This window comes from Sceloporus occidentalis, unplaced genomic scaffold (genome assembly GCF_023333645.1).
Source record: "Sceloporus occidentalis isolate IW3139 unplaced genomic scaffold, rSceOcc1.0.p SCAF_110, whole genome shotgun sequence".
Classification (NCBI taxonomy): Eukaryota; Metazoa; Chordata; class Lepidosauria; order Squamata; family Phrynosomatidae; genus Sceloporus; species Sceloporus occidentalis.
This window is the reverse complement of record NW_028317090.1, coordinates 567,403-586,595: the sequence shown is the minus strand read 5'-3', so window position 1 is coordinate 586,595 and position 19,193 is coordinate 567,403. Positions and strand designations below refer to the sequence as shown.

Here is a 19,193-nt window from a genome sequence, read left to right as displayed (position 1 = left end):
CACATGACCCTGCTGCGCATCTGCTTCCTCCTGTGCAGAAGAACAGGTTGGTCTGTGAGCGCCGAGCGGCACGTACTCTTTAAATCTTCAGTTGTTCAGGTAAGGGGAGGCTGCATGAAGGAGTGTTTGAGATTGAGTGAATTAATGAGTATCTGTGAAGGAGTGAGTGAATGAATGTTTGTGAATGAGTATATGTAAATGAGTGTCTGAATGAGGGAATTAATGAGTATCAATGTATGAATATCTGAATGAGTGAATGGATTATCTGTGAATTAGTGAGTAAATATTTGTGAATTAATATGTGTGTGTGTGATAGCATGGATGTGTAAGGGGGGCAAAGATATCACAGGCAGGCTGTTTTGGTGGCAAAGATGCCACAGGCGGGCTGTTTTGGGGCCAAAGATGCCGCAGGCGGGCTATTTTGGGGCCAAAGATGCCGCAGGCGGGCTGTTTTGGGGCCAAAGATGCCGCAGGCGGGCTGTTTTGGGGCCAAAGATGCCACAGGCGGGCTGTTTTGGGGCCAAAGATGCCACAGGCGGGCTGTTTTGGGGCCAAAGATGCCACAGGCGGGCTGTTATGGGGCCAAAGATGCCACAGGCGGGCTGTTTTGGGGCCAAAGACGCCACAGGCGGGCTGTTTTGGGGCCAAAGATGCCACAGGCGGGCTGTTTTGGGGCCAAAGATGCCACAGGCGGGCTGTTATGGGGCCAAAGATGGCACAGGCGGGCTGTTTTGGGGCCAAAGACGCCACAGGCGGGCTGTTTTGGGGCCAAAGATGCCACAGGCGGGCTGTTTTGGGGCCAAAGATGGCAAGTCCTATTCTTCCAATCTGGGTCCTAGGCAGGTCTGGGTGCCAGGTCTGATTTGATACTAAGGGGGGTGGCTGGCATAAATACACAATGTAGGGCTGGCTGACGGGGCAATACGCAAGGGTGTGGGGGCATTAATTCACAAGCGAGTGCTGGCTGGGGCATCAGTGCATCACATAAATCAATACTAAAGTGGGGCTGCTCTCTTGAGTGCATAAATACACGTGGGGGCTGGCAGCATCAATACACAAGAGAGCCAGCTGCGGCCATCACCTAAATCAAAGGGAAAGCGTCCGTGGAAACCCTCCAGATGCGGGTGTCAGTGTGGCAGAGCCTGTCCTGGTGTTTGTGTTTAGGTGTTGGTGTGGCAGAGCCTGTCCTTGTGTGTGTGTGTGTGACTGACTGGGTGGCAGAGCCTGTCCTGATGTGTATTTAGTCATCGGTTTTCTGGCTCTTTACTTTCTGTAGGATTAAATTGAACTATTTAATTTTTACTTATCCAGAGATAAAACGCCCTCCTGAATTTGTCACTTCAGAGGTCAAAACATTCTAGGCCCAGCAAAAGTAAAGGTATTGTGTTATTTACTCTTATTTCAACCTGCGTATCTTATTAAAAAGGATTTGTGGCACTAGATTGTGGCTTCAGGGGTCCCGTGTATGATGACTTTTTTTAGTCACATTGCTCAGCCTAGAAGATTGGCTGAGCGCCGCAATTCAGTTGGCGTGGTCTGAGTTTCTTAGTTTGTGACTGGCTGCGAGAGAGGATCCAGGTCCCCTGCAGTGCTGCGGGGAATTTGGATTTTAGTGCGCAACTTCCACTACTTCACTTCCATCTGCCCCAACAGGGGTTAATATATCAACAGAAGAAAAACAGGGCAAATAAGCACCACTGGGTAAGCTTAGCCTGGAGTATTATCTTTATTTTTTTGCTTATTTGCCCCATGTTTCTTCTGTTGATATATTAACCCCTGGTGGGCAGATATAATTTTTTCGGGATCTATTAATTATGTGCATTCTTGAATTTTTTTTTATTTTTTTTTGATTGCTGTAATATTTGATTTATTGCTTGTATTGTCCATATATTTATATATATATATTGATATTGTATTATGTATTATCAATTTTTTTTGTCTATTTATTAAAGCATATATTTTCATACCTATTTTAGCGCTGTCAGTTTTTCTATCACGGGACAGAGTGTCATATAGGAGGTATAAGGGATATCAGGGGGCACAGTGGCATCTCTGGCATATAAATAAATAAATAAATAAAAATGGGCTGCTCAGTCTCAAATGCCCGGGCCTATTTTTTGTCCCAGTCCGGGCCTGGTAGACATAATGATATCTGGAGCCCCCTGCTCTCTTAAGAAAGTTGTAAAAAACAATTAAAAATGTACATGAGCATTGTATGAGGAGTAATGAGCACAGGTATGACAAAGGTTGGAACATAGGCATAAGCATGCCTGGGAACTCTCAACACCCGAATCCTCTGGATCGCGGGAGCGGAGTCTTGACAAGCCCCACTCCCCGCCCATTTTCCCTCTAGATGGGGGTGATATCAGTGGGAATGTCCCCAACGTCAGCAGGAACGCACCAAAACCCAAGGGCAGAGTATAGAATATTTGATACTGTACTAACCTCAACGTGCGAGGAAAGGGATTTAGGGGTACTTATTTCTGAGGATTTAAAGGTAGGCAGACAATGCAGTAGAGCGGCAGGTAATGCTAGCAGAATGCTTGGTTGTATAGCGAGAGGTATTAGCAGTAGAAAGAGGGAAGTGCTCATGCCGTTGTACAGATCACTTGTGAGACCTCACTTGGAGTATTGTGTACAGTACTGGAGACCGTATCTCCAGAAGGATATAGAAATGTTGGAGAAAGTTCGGAGAAGGGCTACTGAAATGGTTCATGGATTACAGGATAAACCTTACCAGGACAGGTTAAAGGATCTTAACATATATAGCCTGGAAAAAAGACGTGGCAGGGGGTATATACTAGAAACATTTAATTGCTTAAAGGGAATCAACAAGGTAAAGAAAGAGAGTTTATTTAAGGGGAAATACTACCACAACAAGAGGACATAGTCATAAGCTACAGGGGCACAAGTTTAATGGAATAGCCTTCCAGCAGAAGTGGTAGATATTAAAACAGTAAAGACATTTAAGCATGCATGGTATAGGCATACGGCCAAGCTATATATAGGATAAAGGCAGGTACTAAGGAAAGTAGACTGTATGGGCCTAATGGTTCTTATCTGCCGTCACTTTGAAACAAAAAAGTTGCTTTAACCCAGTGCATGCATTCCATTTTAATTTAACAATAATACAGTAAAGAACAGTCATGGTGAATTAAGAATTTGGATATTGACACTAATATGTCTGGTTAAATGATTCCTCAGAGTAAGGAAGGAGTAGGGCAGAGGGCCTGAGCAGGCACTGGCAGACACACATCTAGCCACATTGTGCAGCCACATTTTGGTTTTCTAACTTTCTATAACATGTCTTTCTGCAGTACTGTATGTGTTTCTTATGTAGCATTGCTTTATATATAAATCTATACTTTTTCATTAGAAAGTTCACTGGTCACCAGGCAACCTTGACATTTTTCTGCGAGAGAAAAGTAAATTCTAAGTAAATAAAAAGACAAATCCAATTGTGATCATCATTGTTTTAATTTTTAGTGAACACAATTCAAAAGATGTATGCATTGGAGCTGGATAATGCATAGCTTTAGGGTGGATGGGATTCCTATATAATGGATTACAATTCATTAGACTTGTGTATTCGTATTCAGGCGAACATGAAAACGAACACAAAGGGTGTTTTTTTGTTGTTCAGCCCGAATACCGAACATACGAACATGGCAGCGGCAAAACGTATAGGAAGATGAAGACACACAACACGAAGAATCTTAGTGTTCGTCTTCGTCTTCGTTTTGTAATCTCCCTGGTCCCTTCCCCCGGGAGCGGAAATCCGTAGGTTCGCCTTCAGGAGTTAAAGAGCGATGCGAGCAACTCAATTGGTCGCCTGCAGGGGCCTCCTCTGGCATCAACCAATTGGTGAACTTCATTGGTTGATGGCAGAGGAGGCCCCTGCCAGCGACCAATATAGTTGCTCGTACAGACCTTTAAAATCCTGGAGCCAAAGCTGCTGTGTTGCGCGTACCACGTTAACCCCGCATTAACCCCTTCTACAAAAAAACGACAAAAGAAACAAAGAAAACAAAAGAATGAACACAAAGAATGTACACGAATATTCACCCGAACCGAACACAGGAACGGACGAATATTCGTGGGTCATCAACAAGGTTTTTTGCATTTTAAATACTTTAAATGTAATTTAAAATGGTGTACATCTCTGTAGTATCACTATACTATCAGGCATAACACATTAACCCTTGTTTATGGTGAAATCTGCCTTATAATCTAGGATGCTGCATATTTTTGCTTTCCAAAAAACAGTATGGTGCATGCTAGAATGTCCAGGCTGGAAACCTTTCCTATTATTCATCAGGCACATGTGCAGAAAAATAGTTGTCATTTGTAAAGCACAGTATAAATATTGAGAATAGCACTGGCCTGTTTCCAAATGCCTAAACACCCAGGTCCCAGGCACCCGTAAGGAATAAAATGAAATACATCAGTCTATCATTTTTACCATGCCTTATTCACTTTCAACCCATTTCCCCATCATACCTCTCCGACATTTACTTATTTCTTTTAACATATTTAAAATAGGTATACTAGTTTAGTATAGCATGGCAAATAGCATGTGGACTATAAATACAGCTTTGGTAGTAGTACATAAGAAAACCAATACAAAATAAAAATCCAAAAGATTTTTGAGATATGAAGTGTTTCTAATCCTAGTCACCATTTTATTTGAAAAGAGGAACATAGACGGTGATGTCATCACAAAACATATATGTATTGAAGTAAAGAAAAAAGTACTCTCAAAGTAAATCTTCACCCCATGGCTAAAGTAAACAGGCATCCGTTAGGGCAGCAGAGAAGGTTATGAAAATTGATACGGGCAAAGATTTTAAAACTGCTTTTATCACATTAGCAAACAAAAGAATGGTCCAATCAGCATGGTAGAGCATAAATACTTTTTATACATAACCCTCAATAGATCAGAGTGAAAAGGTCTACAGAGATGATGACTGTGGATACTGATGTTGCCATGTAATACATGGACGCTATATTTGTAATATTCTTAGTTTATATGCCATAACAGATAGTGGCATGTCCATTTACCATAATACCAATGGTAAAGTAAAGAAGATATAAAAAAATAATTTAATCTAAAGTATCCTAAATATCATTTTTAGCATCTTTGCAAATGGTTTCTACATCTAATCTAATGTCTCAATATTAATACATGAATGTGAACAAAACAGGGAAAAAATATTTTCAGATATTCAGAACAGAATCTTAGCAACAATTACATATACTATATTTGTAAATACAAATTTCCTGTTGTTTTCAATAAGATAACCAGTGTGAATATAGACCAGGGAATTCAGTAGATGTACTTTATTTAGACTTTTTTATACAGAGCCAAACAGGAGGTTGGTAGAAAACTAGTAGGATACAAGTAGATTTATTAGAAATAATCTTTATCATAACACTTAAAAACTGTATAGAAGAGCTATTCAAATTGGACATTAAACAATTTAAAATATTAAGAATGTTACAGTTTTAACTGGCATGTGTTTTTTTAATAGCATTAGAGCTTATAGATGTGTGATCTTCAGAGTTTAATGCACATATGATGTCATATCCCAGCATTCAGTAGCCTGAGCTGAAAACACATTTAGTACAATATTGTTGGCAACTGTAACCTGGAGTTTTCAGTCACTCCACTAGATCACCAAGAAAAATAACCGTAAGTTATTTCTCCGATGCTAGATTACCGTATTTTTCGCTCCATAAAACGCAGTTTTTTTCCTCCCAAAGTAGGATGAAAAATCAGCCGCGTCTTATGGAGCGAAGATGCAGGCAGGGAGGGGGGGGGCAACGATATACCGTATTGGCTCGAATATAGGCCGCACTTTTTTCCCCCACTTTAAGACTTTAAAGTGGGGGTGCGGCCTATATTCGGGGTCTAGCGCCCGACGCCCGGGACATGCAGTCCCGGGCGCCGGGCAGGCAGCGGGGTTAGGATACAGATCCCCCGCAGCGGTGCAGGGGACCTGCATCCTACTCCCCGATACGCTCAGACAGCCTCCCCTGCCAGCACTTCCCACGGGGGGGGGTGCCGGCACGGGAGGTTGTCTAAGCGCATCGTGCGGATGCGTTTTACCTCTGCACCCCCCGCGGACTTACCGGAGCAGACTCCCGGGTGTCTTGCGGGGTCGGCGGGGGACGTCTACGCAATACAACTTCCGGTGCCGGATGTGCCGCACCGGAAGTTGTATTGCGTAGATGTCCCCCGCCGGCCCGCAAGACACCCGGGAGTCTGCTCCGGTAAGTTGGGGAGGGGGGGCAGAGGGGGACAGTGGCAGCGTATCTCGGGGAGGGAGGACAGTGGTAGCATATCTCGGGGAGGGAGGACAGTGGCAGCGTATCTCGGGGAGGGAGGACAGTGGCAGCGTATCTCGGGGAGGGAGGACAGTGGCAGCGTATCTCGGGGAGGGAGGACAGTGGTAGCATATCTCGGGGGGCGGGGGGGGCAGAGTGGCAGTATGTTTTTTGGTGCTTTTTTAAAGAAAAAAACTTTTTCTTTAAAAAAGCACCAAACTTTTAGGGTGCGGCCTATATACGGGGGCGGCCTATATCCGAGCCAATACGGTACTCACCAAAAGTGTCCCGGACAGTCTCTGTCTCGCTTCGCCGTCCAGGGGAGGTCTTCATCTGGAGACCGCCGCCTCTGTCGCCGCCTCTCCTCTTCTCTGGTCCGTTGCGACGGCTAAGGGCGGACTGGATGGAGAGGACGGGGGGATTTGACGCAAGCGCCGTGTCACGTATGGCGCCGGCGCATGCGCAGTACGGCGCTTGTAGTCCAACTACACTTCCCATCATGTCTGACCAGCTTTTTTCTGTGCAGGCATGACGGGAGGATGATGTCCTTTTTTTATAGCCCATTTTTTAGCTCAAAATATTTTTTCCTTTTTTTTCTCCTCTAAAATCTAGGTGCGTCTTATCAGCAGGTGCGTCTTATAGAGCGAAAAATACGGTAAGTAGATATTTGGGAGGACTTCTTTAAATGTGAATGATTTATAACTCTGTCTCGGGTTTAACATACATAGACCTACTGTTTGTCGTAGTGATTTATTCATCTGTTATGTTCCTTAATTGTAAGCAAATATTTTTTTAAATATGACACATACCTGCCAAACCAAATGGTCCTTCCCATCTCCTGAAGTAGATAGGTAAACGCTAAGCACTACTGTATGGGATGCTGAGGTCAGAACACTGGCGATTATTGCATCTCGCATATTGAATGGAAGCATGGTGTACACCACAAAAATAATGAATAAAAAAAAGGATACCTGTGAAAACAGAACATAAAATCATTTTCAGAAACAAAATCTATTAATTGTAGGTGAATAAAAAATTATGTTATTAAAGACAAGTCATGGTTGCTACAAATAGAATTTTCATTATCACTTAAAACAGGGATGTAGTTGAAAAAGTAATATTCATTTGAACTTTAACCCCTTAAGGACCAGGCTGTGTTTACCTTTTGTACCCTTTGGGACCGAGGCTGTTTTAAAACTTTTGCGCTGCTCATGTTTAGATGTAATTTTCTCCTCACTCATTTAGTGTACCCACACAAGTTATATATTGTTTTTTTCAGGACAAGAAGGGCTTTGTTCAGATTTTTGTGATCATATTATCTAATTTCCTATTAAAAAAATATGACGAAAAATTGAAAAAAACACATTTTCTGACTTTTTCCTGCAAGTTATTGGGAAAAATTTAGCATTTTGCTATTTCAAAACCATTTTTTTCTGCCCCATGTGCTATTTCGGATATCTTTGAAGCTGGCCAATGCATTTTACCCCATCAGACCATATATTTTTCAAAACTAGACACCTCAAGGTATTTCAAATGCTGGTATTTTAACCCTTCCATGCACTACTTTGTGGTAGTCATTTATTTTGTGTTTTTTTATCACTAAAATTGTGCTTCAGGTATGGATTTACAGCTACTGGTGTATGTCACTTTCACACAACACCCCAATATGTGTTCAGCAATATCTCCCGAGTACAGTGATACCCCACATGAATGGGTAAAACGCCACATTTAGGAAGTGCGCATTTTTTAACTTGGAACTTTTACATCTGGTCCTACTGTCCCCATATTGTAATAGTGCCATCTTATAAGCCGGCTTATTCAATTTACCCCTTCAAACCATATATTTTTGAAAACTAGACACCCCAAGGTATTTCAAATGCTAGTATTTTAACCCTTTCCATGGACAACATTCTACCACCAGCCTTTGCCAAAGTTTGTGGTAGTAATTATTTTTGTATTTTTTTTCACATAAATTGTACATGTTTTCCAATAAACACCATTTTATATTTTTAATAGGGGGCACAGTTTGTTGTGTTTTCTATAAAATCAGTGTCTGTGTATAAATGGTCAGTTAGTTTTTTTAAGCTCTCACTTGGATGAACTGAGCAGGCTAGATACTGAGTCATGAGGAGCAGAAAAGAACTGTCAAAAGACCTGTGTAACAAGGTAATGGAAATTTATAAAGATGGAAAGGATATAAAAAAGCAGTACTATTCAATCACTTATTAAGTAGTGGGAAATTCGGGGATCTCTTGATATTAAGCCAAGGTCGGGTAGACCAAGATAAAGCAGCAGGAGATCCAGAGACTTGGGGCTTCAACTCCCTAACTGGTGCCTCATTAATGGCGACCAGAGAAGGCTTTAAATTACCTGAGAGTCTCTTTTGGGTTAAAATGCAAAGCAGCTCCACTGGTTCAGCTCCTTAGTAAGCAATATAGGGATGGAAATTTAGATAGGAGTTGCCAAAATTGGGGTACTCTAACATAATGGTGGGCTAAGCAATATATGTCCATATAGTGTGTCAGAATCCAAAATACTTGTGCCTTTTTGGAATGGTATTCACTCGGTATACGCTAAACTTTTGGTCTGTTTATGTATTTATTGGTCATTATTATTCAAGCAGCAACCTGGGAATCTGAATGTTAATGCCTTTTATGCAGAGGCGTATCTACTGAAAATAGCGCCTATGGCAAGCACTGAAATTGCGCCCCTGTCCAAATATCTAAAACCAATTTACTAGCCCCTGCTGCCCATATATATAAATATATAAATATTAGACCCTGCTGCCGATAGCAGGTATAGATCAACACACAAACCCAGATCAATTGAAATTCACTTGTGATCTCAGCACTGAAGGTATATATATATCAAATAAACAGAATCAGACATACAAATCCTGTATTTGCATGTATACAATAACAATATATGAAACGTAGCATCGCAGGTATAGATCAAATACATGGAAACAGCATTGCAGGTATTAATCAACTAAATAAGACATATTAACCCTGTATTTGCAGGTATACATAAATTATGTATGGAAACATAGCATAGCAGATATGGATCTACAGAATAACACAAAAAATCAATTGGAATTCAGATAAAAACACGGCATTAAAGGTATATTTAAAACCCCCTAAATTACAGGCATAGATTACAGGCTGCACACCCCAAAGCCAGCCCTGGCGTCCACACTGCCCACATAGAACCTGACCAGCACCCAGATCACACACATAAGACTTTGTCCCCAAATAGCCCAGCACAAGTCAACTTTGTCCCCAAACAGTCCGGCCTGTGCCATCTTGGTCCCATATACACCCTGCCTGTGCCATCTTGGTCCCCAAGGCTCAAACCTCTTGCTAGTGCCATCTTTGCCCTTCCACAATTATACATCTATGATGCACACAAACACTTTTACAGTCACTCACTAATTCACACTTTAATTGAGACAACTCATCCACACATTAACTCATGCTCTCTCTCATTCAGACAACTCATCCACACATTAACTCATGTTCTCCCTCATTCAGACAACTCATCCACATATTAACTCATGCTCTCCCTCATTCAGGCAACTCATGCTCTCCCTCATTAAGATAATTCATCCACACATTAACTCATGCTCTCCCTCATTCAGACAATTCATCCACACATTAACTCATGTTCTCCCTCATTCAGACAACTCATGCTGTCCCTCATTCAGACAACTCATCCACATATTAACTCATGCTCTCCCTCATTCAGGCAACTCATGCTCTCCCTCATTCAGACAATTCATCCACATATTAACTCATGCTCTCCCTCATTCAGACAACTCATGCTCTCCCTTGAAAGGGGAGCGCCAGTGAGCGGCTTTCAAACGCCATCTTTTTTTTTTTGATGCAGAGGAGAGAAAGGGGCGCCTAGCAACCGCTCGACGCCCCTCTTTCTCCCCCGCTGCTTCACTGCTGAGCGCCGTAATATGACATAGTATGGTGCTCAGCAGTGAAGCAGCGGCACCGGGACAGAGGTAGAGGCCTCGTGGAGGAGAATGAGGGGCGCCGAGCGGTTGCTAGGCGCCCCTCTCTCTCCTCCGCATCAAAAAAAAAAGACGGCGTTTGAAAGCCGCTCACTGGCGCGCCCCTTTCAAATGGCGCCTATGGCACGAGCCATTGGTGCCATACCCTAGATACGCCTCTGCTTTTATGCTTTATAAGTTGTGCGCTCCCCTAGTTTGTACATTTTTTATGCTTCAACTCCTTAGGCCCAGCCCTAGCAACGCACCTGAGCCAAACAATGCATCACATAACATCATACAGTGATACAAATACAAATAATAAAAAAAACCCATAATTTTCCCCTCAGTTCTTAAGCTCTTCCACCCCAAAGTCTAGGTAGAAACAAAGTCTAGATAGAAAATACAAATCAGTAGGGCACCCTTTTTGGATCACTGATGCACTCACTTTTGGGAACAACACTCATCAATTATCAGTAATCTTGCTGAGTGTGATGGGAGTTTAGTTCCCTAACGCTCATCGACTATGGGGAAATCTGAAATCATTTAAGAAATATAATTAATTAAGAAATTATATTTTTTTTGTTTTTTATTGATCTATTCACAAAGGAGCTGAGTGGCTTCAGTCGCGTACCTTCACACGCTAATGCTTCCAAGCCTGTAACTCGCAAAACTCATTAAAATCAAGTAGAAAAAATAACAGGGAATGGGAAAGAGGGCATTATAAGGGGGTTATACGCCCATTTGAATGGAAGAAGAATGGGGTAATGGCCAGTGGTTATGTTTAAAGCACTATTAAAGGTTTATGGTTAAACTTATGATAAACTTATGATTTCTGCAAAATTGCTTTTGCTTAAATTTTATCCAGAATAACAGCTTTGAACTTTATACAAACGTCACCAGCCATTTCACCAAATAAATATCCAAATATGATAGCACCATTCCTTGGACAGGATTCAATGTTGGTGGTAAAGCTACTACGTTATTAAATAGTAAAATATAAAATACAGTGATACTTTTTAGCTCATTTAATTAATCTGGGCCACTATATAATTTTGATCTCATTTTCCATTGACATTTAAGCAAGGATTGACATTCAATTGTTTGTGATATATTTATCTCTGCCATTAAATCCAGTCTACAAAAATTCCCTGCTCCTGAATGGAAGTATATATACTTCTTTAATGAAATAACAATTAAATGTAGTATATGAATCTGTTTGGGAAGTAAAACACATGTATATATGAAATAGAAAAATATGAAAAATGTTATATAATATATTCAAACAGCAGCTGAATAATACATATTTTTTTAGATAAATGTAGTAGTTAACTTCAAGTTCAATCATTTGATAAGTGTCCTTATTCAACATGCACAAGGGTTTGAAACACATAATCAAACTGACTGCATGGTGAAGCTGCCTTCTTGATTATCCTTAAACTACCGTACTACAACTGCGTATGTAGTAGAAAATGAATGAACATTTATTTTTGCTGTGAGCAGGTGAAATGCGTGCAATTTGTATTACCACTTTGACTCATGAAATTCTCTTTTAGTACACAGAGCATTGTAGATGTTATCCTTTATACTGATTTTTTGGTCCTTATGGCATGTTTATGGGAATTATTTCATTATAAAGAGAAATAAGAAAATTCTGGTGATCAGTTTTAATTATATAAATTGCTTGATTCTCACCAATTCAGATGTGACAACCTGAAGGGGAGAACTGAAAGTGGGTGGAGCCAGAGGCATGGCAACACACCCACTTTTTCTGAATAGCCACCTCATACAGCTAGTGTAGCTATGTGCCTATGGGGTAAACCAAAATGTGGTGTCTGCATTGGCCTTCATTGATTTTATAGCTTCCCTGTAGAGTCAGGGGAGAATAAGATTTTCATAACCAGCCCTTGGTCCCCCTGCACCATAAAGTGGGACTGTGGGAAGGTATCTTGGACAGCAGGACAGTACCCAGATACCCAGAAGCACTATTTTTATAGGGCTAAACTGTCAACAGCAGCTGTACATGTAGTTTAAAACCCATTAGTGTATGTTTCACTTGATGGAACTTTTCTATAGCACAAATGTTTTGCTATTACCAGACCATTCTGCTTTGAGGCGATGTTTATCAGGCCTGGACATCTGTTATCAGGCAGGTACTCTGGCCCACAGTGCTCCATAGTCACTCAGTCTGCCGATCCATTTAAAAATCCGGTGGAGCAGTGTCTGGCCGCCTTCAGTAAACTACGTGAACACTTACGGCATCAGGCGGCTACCAGCCTGGCCCTGTTTGTTATTATTAGAATCACTCTGTGAGCCTTTTGATTTTGGAACTGTCATTTTACACTTTCCTAAAATAGAAAACTCAATTTATTGCCGACAAAACAGACTAAATTTTACTTTGGCCTGAAAAGCAAAATTATCTACACAACGCCAGGCTCTATGAGTTGTGTTTCACTCAGGTGCTGTAACACTTATTCACTTCAGGGGTCCCTTAGCCACTATATGTGTGTGTGTGTGTATTGAAAAAAAAGTTATCTGCATGTACATAAACATGAATTTGAAATTCAGTGAATGCAAATTTAATATGATTTAGTAAGGTTTCATAATAGCAGACACATTAGGGAATACAAACAGGTTTTAAATTGTACTATTTTGTAAAGCTAACAAAATAATTTGCTGTGAAGCCAAATGATTGCAGCCAAGTGGCTTTGCAGATTGCAGAGATCTACACATCCAGAAACATTCTGTAGACCAGAGGCAGATGGGACTTCACAAAAAGGAACAGTCGTGTGACGCTCCAAATGAGTAAAAGCCAGTTTTCACTGGGGTGCACACAAGTCATTTTCTATGGCTTCTGAGTTTATGAATGATGCACACATTTATTACGCATGTTTGGTTAACATTCATAAGAAAGGAGTTGAAAGCGGCATTCATGTAAAAGCTATGGAAAGTGTTTTCAATTTGCTGTACAACAATGTAGGCTATGCTGTAGTAGAGATTTTAAGCTTTAATAAAACATGTAAAAATACAAACAAATAATTACCACTGCTGTGGAAATGTAATACATTGTGATTATCATTCTAAATAAGATTCAGCAATGTGCCTATGCATAGCATTTTCTGTTATGAGTCAGGAAAATGTACTCTTAGTGCCAACTATAAAACCCACTGTTCATTATATAATAGCAAACAATAGAAACTGAAAAACAGGTCCCCTTATGTGTATATTAAGGATCTCTGTTGGACCATCGTAGTCGCAGAACTTTGTGCATTCGTCTTCGGGCGAACATGAAGAGTGCGTTTTAGTGTTCGTTCCGAAGACATGAAGAAGAGAAGATAGCGGCGGTAAAACGTAGACAAAGACGCACAACATGAAGATTCTTCGTGAAAGTCTTCGTCTACTAATCTCCCTGGACCCTTCCCCATCTAGCCTACCTTATCTTCACGGCATCGCAGGAGTTGACGGAAGCGGAAATCCGTAGGTTCGCCGTCAGGGGTTACAGGGCAGTGCGAGCCTATTGGTCGCCTGCAGGGACCTCGGACCTCGTCTGGCATCAACCAATTGGTGTGTACTTTTTCTGTCTTTTATGTATACATGTTCATGACCAAAGCAAATCTTCAGTTTATATTTAAGTATACATTTTTCTTTTTTTATTAGGTGAATTTATTATGTTTGTGCAACACTAATAGCGCACACTATTATTATTATTATTATTTATGGTGGTATGGAGCATGGGAAGTGAAATAAGGTATTGCAACTGTTTAGGTATACTAGTATTTGTAGTTCTAGATTAATGGTTGTTCTAAGAAAAAAAAGAAAACTGCATTGATATTTTGTTTTTTGTTTGTTAATTCGCTCCTTTTTGTCTGTGGCCTGTGTTTTGCTTAGGTTAAATGGAACTATCCTCATTGTACATCAAGTCAATGCACGCATCTTTTGTCTATTTGGAAACGTTAATGCAATTCTTAACTGAAAAAGAATCTCTGAGCCTCCAATTAGTTTAACAGATTGGGAACTGCTAAACAAGTTACATTAAAGTGCTCTATTACAATAACCCATTTTACATTTGTAATTAGAGGATCTGTTAATAGGTATTTTTTTATAATTACACTTCAGGCTTCAGTGTTATTCTGCTGCTAAAAGCACGTTGTTGCATTTTTTTCAGATGCTTCCCTCATTCAAGTTTACTGAGACTAGATTTTATTGTGAAACCAATTAAAACATCTTCCACTCTTGCTTGTAAATGTTCTTATGACTGAGGTTGATCTCCTAGAGAAAAGAAGCAGTATGGGGGACTTCTGCTTTACAGACGTCTTGTGTAAGCCATCATCATACAATGTAAAATATAGATGCAGAGCTCCTAATGTGTGTTAACCCATGTGAAAATGGCCATGCTTGATGATGTCATATCAAGCTGCTCAGCCTGACCTTTCATTGTTCCCTCGGGATGCTGCCAACAATGTCATATCCCGGCACTCTGCAGTGAGGACAGCACACCATGATGGAGGTTTCATCAGAAAGGAAAAATGCAAATGATGGGGAGAGATAGTATAGACAAAAAAGGAAGAGATAATGAGAAAATGAGGAGGAGAGAAAAAAAGAGACAGAGGAAAGGGGAGAAACGGAAGAGAGAGAGAGAGAAAGGGAGGGGATAATGAGAAAGAAAAAGGAGATAGTGAGAAAGAGGAAAGAAAACGGGAGAGATGAGGTAAAAAGAGATGGGGAGAAGGGCAACAGATGGGGAGACATGGGAGAGTCTCTGGGGAAGTCCCGGTGTATTTGTGTAATCCCGTTGCTGGGGCAACTGCTTATGTGTGCAGACTGGGTACTAAGGCAAGTCCTATGAAACCTGGATGTCTGGTCTGGCCTCTGGGCATGTCATTTATGATCAATGCCTGCAGTTTAGGCTTTCCATAAAGTATTGATTTGATCTATACCTTAATTGCTGAAGGTGTTGCTTGTGATTTTTCAGTTGATCTATACTTGCAATGCTGTGTTTCCATGTGGTGTGTATTTGATCTATACTTGAACTACATGGGGGGTGTAGCACAGTGATGGAAAGGACAAACGGCACATCAACACAGGCGGGGCAGGTCATGTGTTTGATTTGTTCACATGACCCTGCTCGCAAGGGCAGGACACAAAGGGGAAATTTTCAACATTAACTGTAACTGAGGTATAACGATGATTGCCTTTACATACCCCTTAGTCTGTCAAGTGTCATGTGACACCTTTGTTGGGAATGTTACTAATGCCTAGCATAGGCAGGAATATAGGCAGAGCCAGGGGGATCTGCTGGGGATATCTGGCACGCACTTTCACTACATCTCAAGAAGGCCATTTGGTTAAGGTCTGTGTTGCAACGCAACCAACTTCAATCGCTTTAGGAGTTTGGTGGATCAGAAGATCTTTTCAATCAGCCCAAGATCTCCAACGCAAGAGCAGAACAGTGGGGTTGTTTAGCAAAAGAGAGGAACAGTGCCTCAAAATTTAGACTGTCCCACAAAATAAGTGTCACTTGGGAGGTAAGCTTTCAGAGGCAGTTATGTGGCAAAGATGTCAAGGGCATCATCACAAGAATTGCCATTATGTGAATTTCTCAACTCAAGATTGCTTTCTGTGTTGTTTACACTGACAGACACAATGTTGGAACTGGATTTGGCTGCACTTGAAGCTTTCCCATCAGAAAATATAAATTGGGTCATTCTCCAGATATCATAAAAAAATGTATCATAAAAAATGGTATATTGCTATGTGCACGCTGCATGTCAATTATTTTTACAACAGCATTCATTTTTTGTATACTAGTGTAATTAGCACCATCAATTCTACTAAGGGGTTTTTTATGGCATTTTCAACCAGATAATTTTATTCCTCTCTAGATTCAGCACGGTACCATTGAAAATGTGTGTTGATTTTGTGATCCATGTCATCTGCAGTAGAAATAGGTAAAGTCATTTAAAGCTGTTGTTCAACCTACTCTGCTAAATGTAACCCCTTGTAGCCCTAGAAACATTATTTCTAGTAGTGCTGAATACACAAACGCCAGCCTCAAAACCTTAATGACTTGAAGAGGATCTGCAAAGAGGAGTGGGACAAAATCCCTCCTGAGATGTGTGTAAACCTGGTGGCCAACTACAAGAAACGTCTGACCTCTGTGTCAACTAGGGTTTTGCCACCAAGTACTAGGTCATGTTTTGCAAAGGGGTCGAATAATTCACTGAGTAAAATGCAAAACAATTTATAATTTAATTGAAATGCGTTATTCTCGATTTTTTGTTGTTATTCTGTCTCTCACTGTTCAAATAAACCTACCATTAAAATTATAGACGGATCATGTCTTTGTCAGTGGGCAAACGTACAAAACCAGCAGGGGATCAAATACTTTTTCCTTTGCTGTACCATAGCACACCTTGAGATTGTCCTGGAATTGAAACACCGTCTTTTTTTTGCCACGGAGTCAGGGACTGTAAAAGTGTTTATGTGTATCATAGACGTATAATTGATTTGTGGAAAGGCAAAGATGGCACAACCAGGGTGTTTGAACCTTCGGGACTATGATGGCACAGGCAGGGTGTTTATGGGACAAAGATGGCATAGGACGGGCTGGTTGGGGATAAAGTTGACTCATGCTGGGCTGTTTAGGGACAAACTGGTTGCTGGTTAGGTTCTATGTGGGCAATAAAATTAGTTGGATGATCTGACACATTTAAATTGCTAAGTAAGCAAATTTAGAATAAATTTAAAGGGGCAACTACTTTTTAATTACTGCACCTTAATATAATAATAAAAATATCAATGCAGTGCACTTTTTATAACAGTAATACTCATTATGCCATTTTCAGTCTGATATTGAAAGTAATATAATTAAAGAAATATTAACTCATAGGGGAAAGGTCACATTGCAGCTATAGCTAAATTGATTTATTGAAATTGCCTACAGGTTGTGCTTTCTGTTTGATAATCAGTGGAATTCTTTTAGAGATATCTAGTTTAGTCATGAAATTATCTACCTTCTTATATCCCACACCGTTATAAAAGCTGCCTGAACCAATCAACAACACTCTGCAATTTAGCAATAAGGGACAGGTTACTTAATGGTGAGAAATAATCCTGCAGACCAGGAGAAGTTAAAGATAGCTGTTCCCATAGTATACACATAAGGTGGGTTTTTAATACATACATATTGTTGTAGCAGTATATTGGTCTATGTAGTGTTTAGTACTGTAAAGTACAGGATTTGGGGAATGTGACAAATCCAAGTAAAAATTCTAATTTTATTCTGAAGAAGACAGTTTTGTGTTTTGATGTGTAATATCTATACAATAACAGGGTAAAAAGGTTTATTTTACTAAAATAAATCCCAACTCATTCTTGCATGGCTAATCCCCACTGTAAATTTTGCAACTGCTATGCTTTTTTCTTTCTTCCTGAGAGTTCAAAATATCTGCTTATCTGAGGGGGCGTGGCTAGCCGGCAACCAGGATGGACGCTTAAGTCCAGAGCTCCAGCGCATCAGGCCCGATTTTACGCTTCGGTATACCGGTTTCACCTCATCATGGGCAAAACTAATAGACCCAACAATACCCCTAAGCTTTCTGGTTCCAGGGAAAAGTCATCACATGTCTCGGTTCACTCCTACTTCACGGCATCCTCGGACCACGATTCCCGCGACTCACCTCTCAGGCCTCCGTCTTCACCAGCTAGTGCACTTAGCGATGCGGACGTAGACGACTCTCGAGATCCGCAACCATCCTTCCCTCGTTCCTCGAATCCACATTGGCAGGGGAAGCTCGACTCTTTGCCTAAAAAGGATGACATCGCCGATATTGTTGCTAGAGCTACGCAGGGGATCCATGCGAGTTTGGGGAAAATACAAAACGACATCCGCCATATTGGCGACCGCGTGGCACTACTCGAGGATGAACAGCCTAAAATCTGTAAGACGGTCGACCTGCTCACTACCCAACTGAAAGACCAATCCACTACTCTTATCCATCTCACGAGGAAATTGGAGGACTTGGACAACAGAGGCCGCCGCCATAATCTTCGTGTGAGGGGTGTACCTGAGTCGGTACCTCATGCTGACTTGATGCCTACCCTGCAAGCGATATTTAATAAGGTGCTCCAATGTCCCGTGGATACGGTCATCGGGTTTGACAGGGCGCATAGGGCCCTATGACAGAAACCGACGGGCGCCGCTCCACCACGGGACGTCATCTGTTGCATGCAAAATTATCCTCTTAAAGAAGAAATTATGCGACGCTACAGAGATGCCGCTTCTCTCTCGTGGGAGTCGAATGTCATTGCTATCTTCCAGGATCTCTCCCCATTGACATTACAAGCCCGGCGCCTATTACGGCCCGTTACTCAAGCCCTTCGCGATGCAGGGTTTCCATTCGCCCTAATTGTTCGGAGGGGAACGTCTACATATTTGATCCGGCAGGCGGCTGACGTGCCCGCATTTATTGAAGCTCTGGGACTTCCACCCTGATAGGTTACGGACTGGGAATCTACTTTCGTGGCACCTGCCATTCTGTCAGATTCGTCGAAGGACTGGTCCCCAAGACCCCAAAGGAGGAAGCGTCAAAAGCCTCATGATACGTCGTAGTGGGTCACCGCTTCTATGATCAACCGCATTGTTTCTCTCGACACAGCGGACCGGCCGGAGTTCCATTGTTCCTGCCTCCGGTCCTGTTTCTCCAGTTGGATGTGACTGACTGTGTCTATGCTACCAACACCTGGGACCGGTATCCTACTGATTCCCGTTGTTTTGTTTTGCGCCGCGCCGTTTTGACTTTCGATTGTCCGCTATGGGGTTTTATTTTTACGCCGTTTTTTTTTTTTTAGAACGTTGTAGGTCATCTCTTTC

The 19,193-nt window shown here is 41.4% G+C and overlaps 1 protein-coding gene across 1 annotated transcript in view; it reads right to left on the bottom strand.

The window, feature by feature from the left end:
* LOC149283165 (adenylate cyclase type 2) overlaps positions 1-19,193 on the bottom strand; it is a 354,857-nt gene that overhangs the window by 229,635 nt on the left and 106,029 nt on the right. The window contains exon 3 of the mRNA XM_089497880.1: positions 7,137-7,298. Coding sequence (XP_089354006.1) covers positions 7,137-7,298 — 162 coding nt within the window. The remainder of the gene's footprint in view (positions 1-7,136; positions 7,299-19,193) is intronic.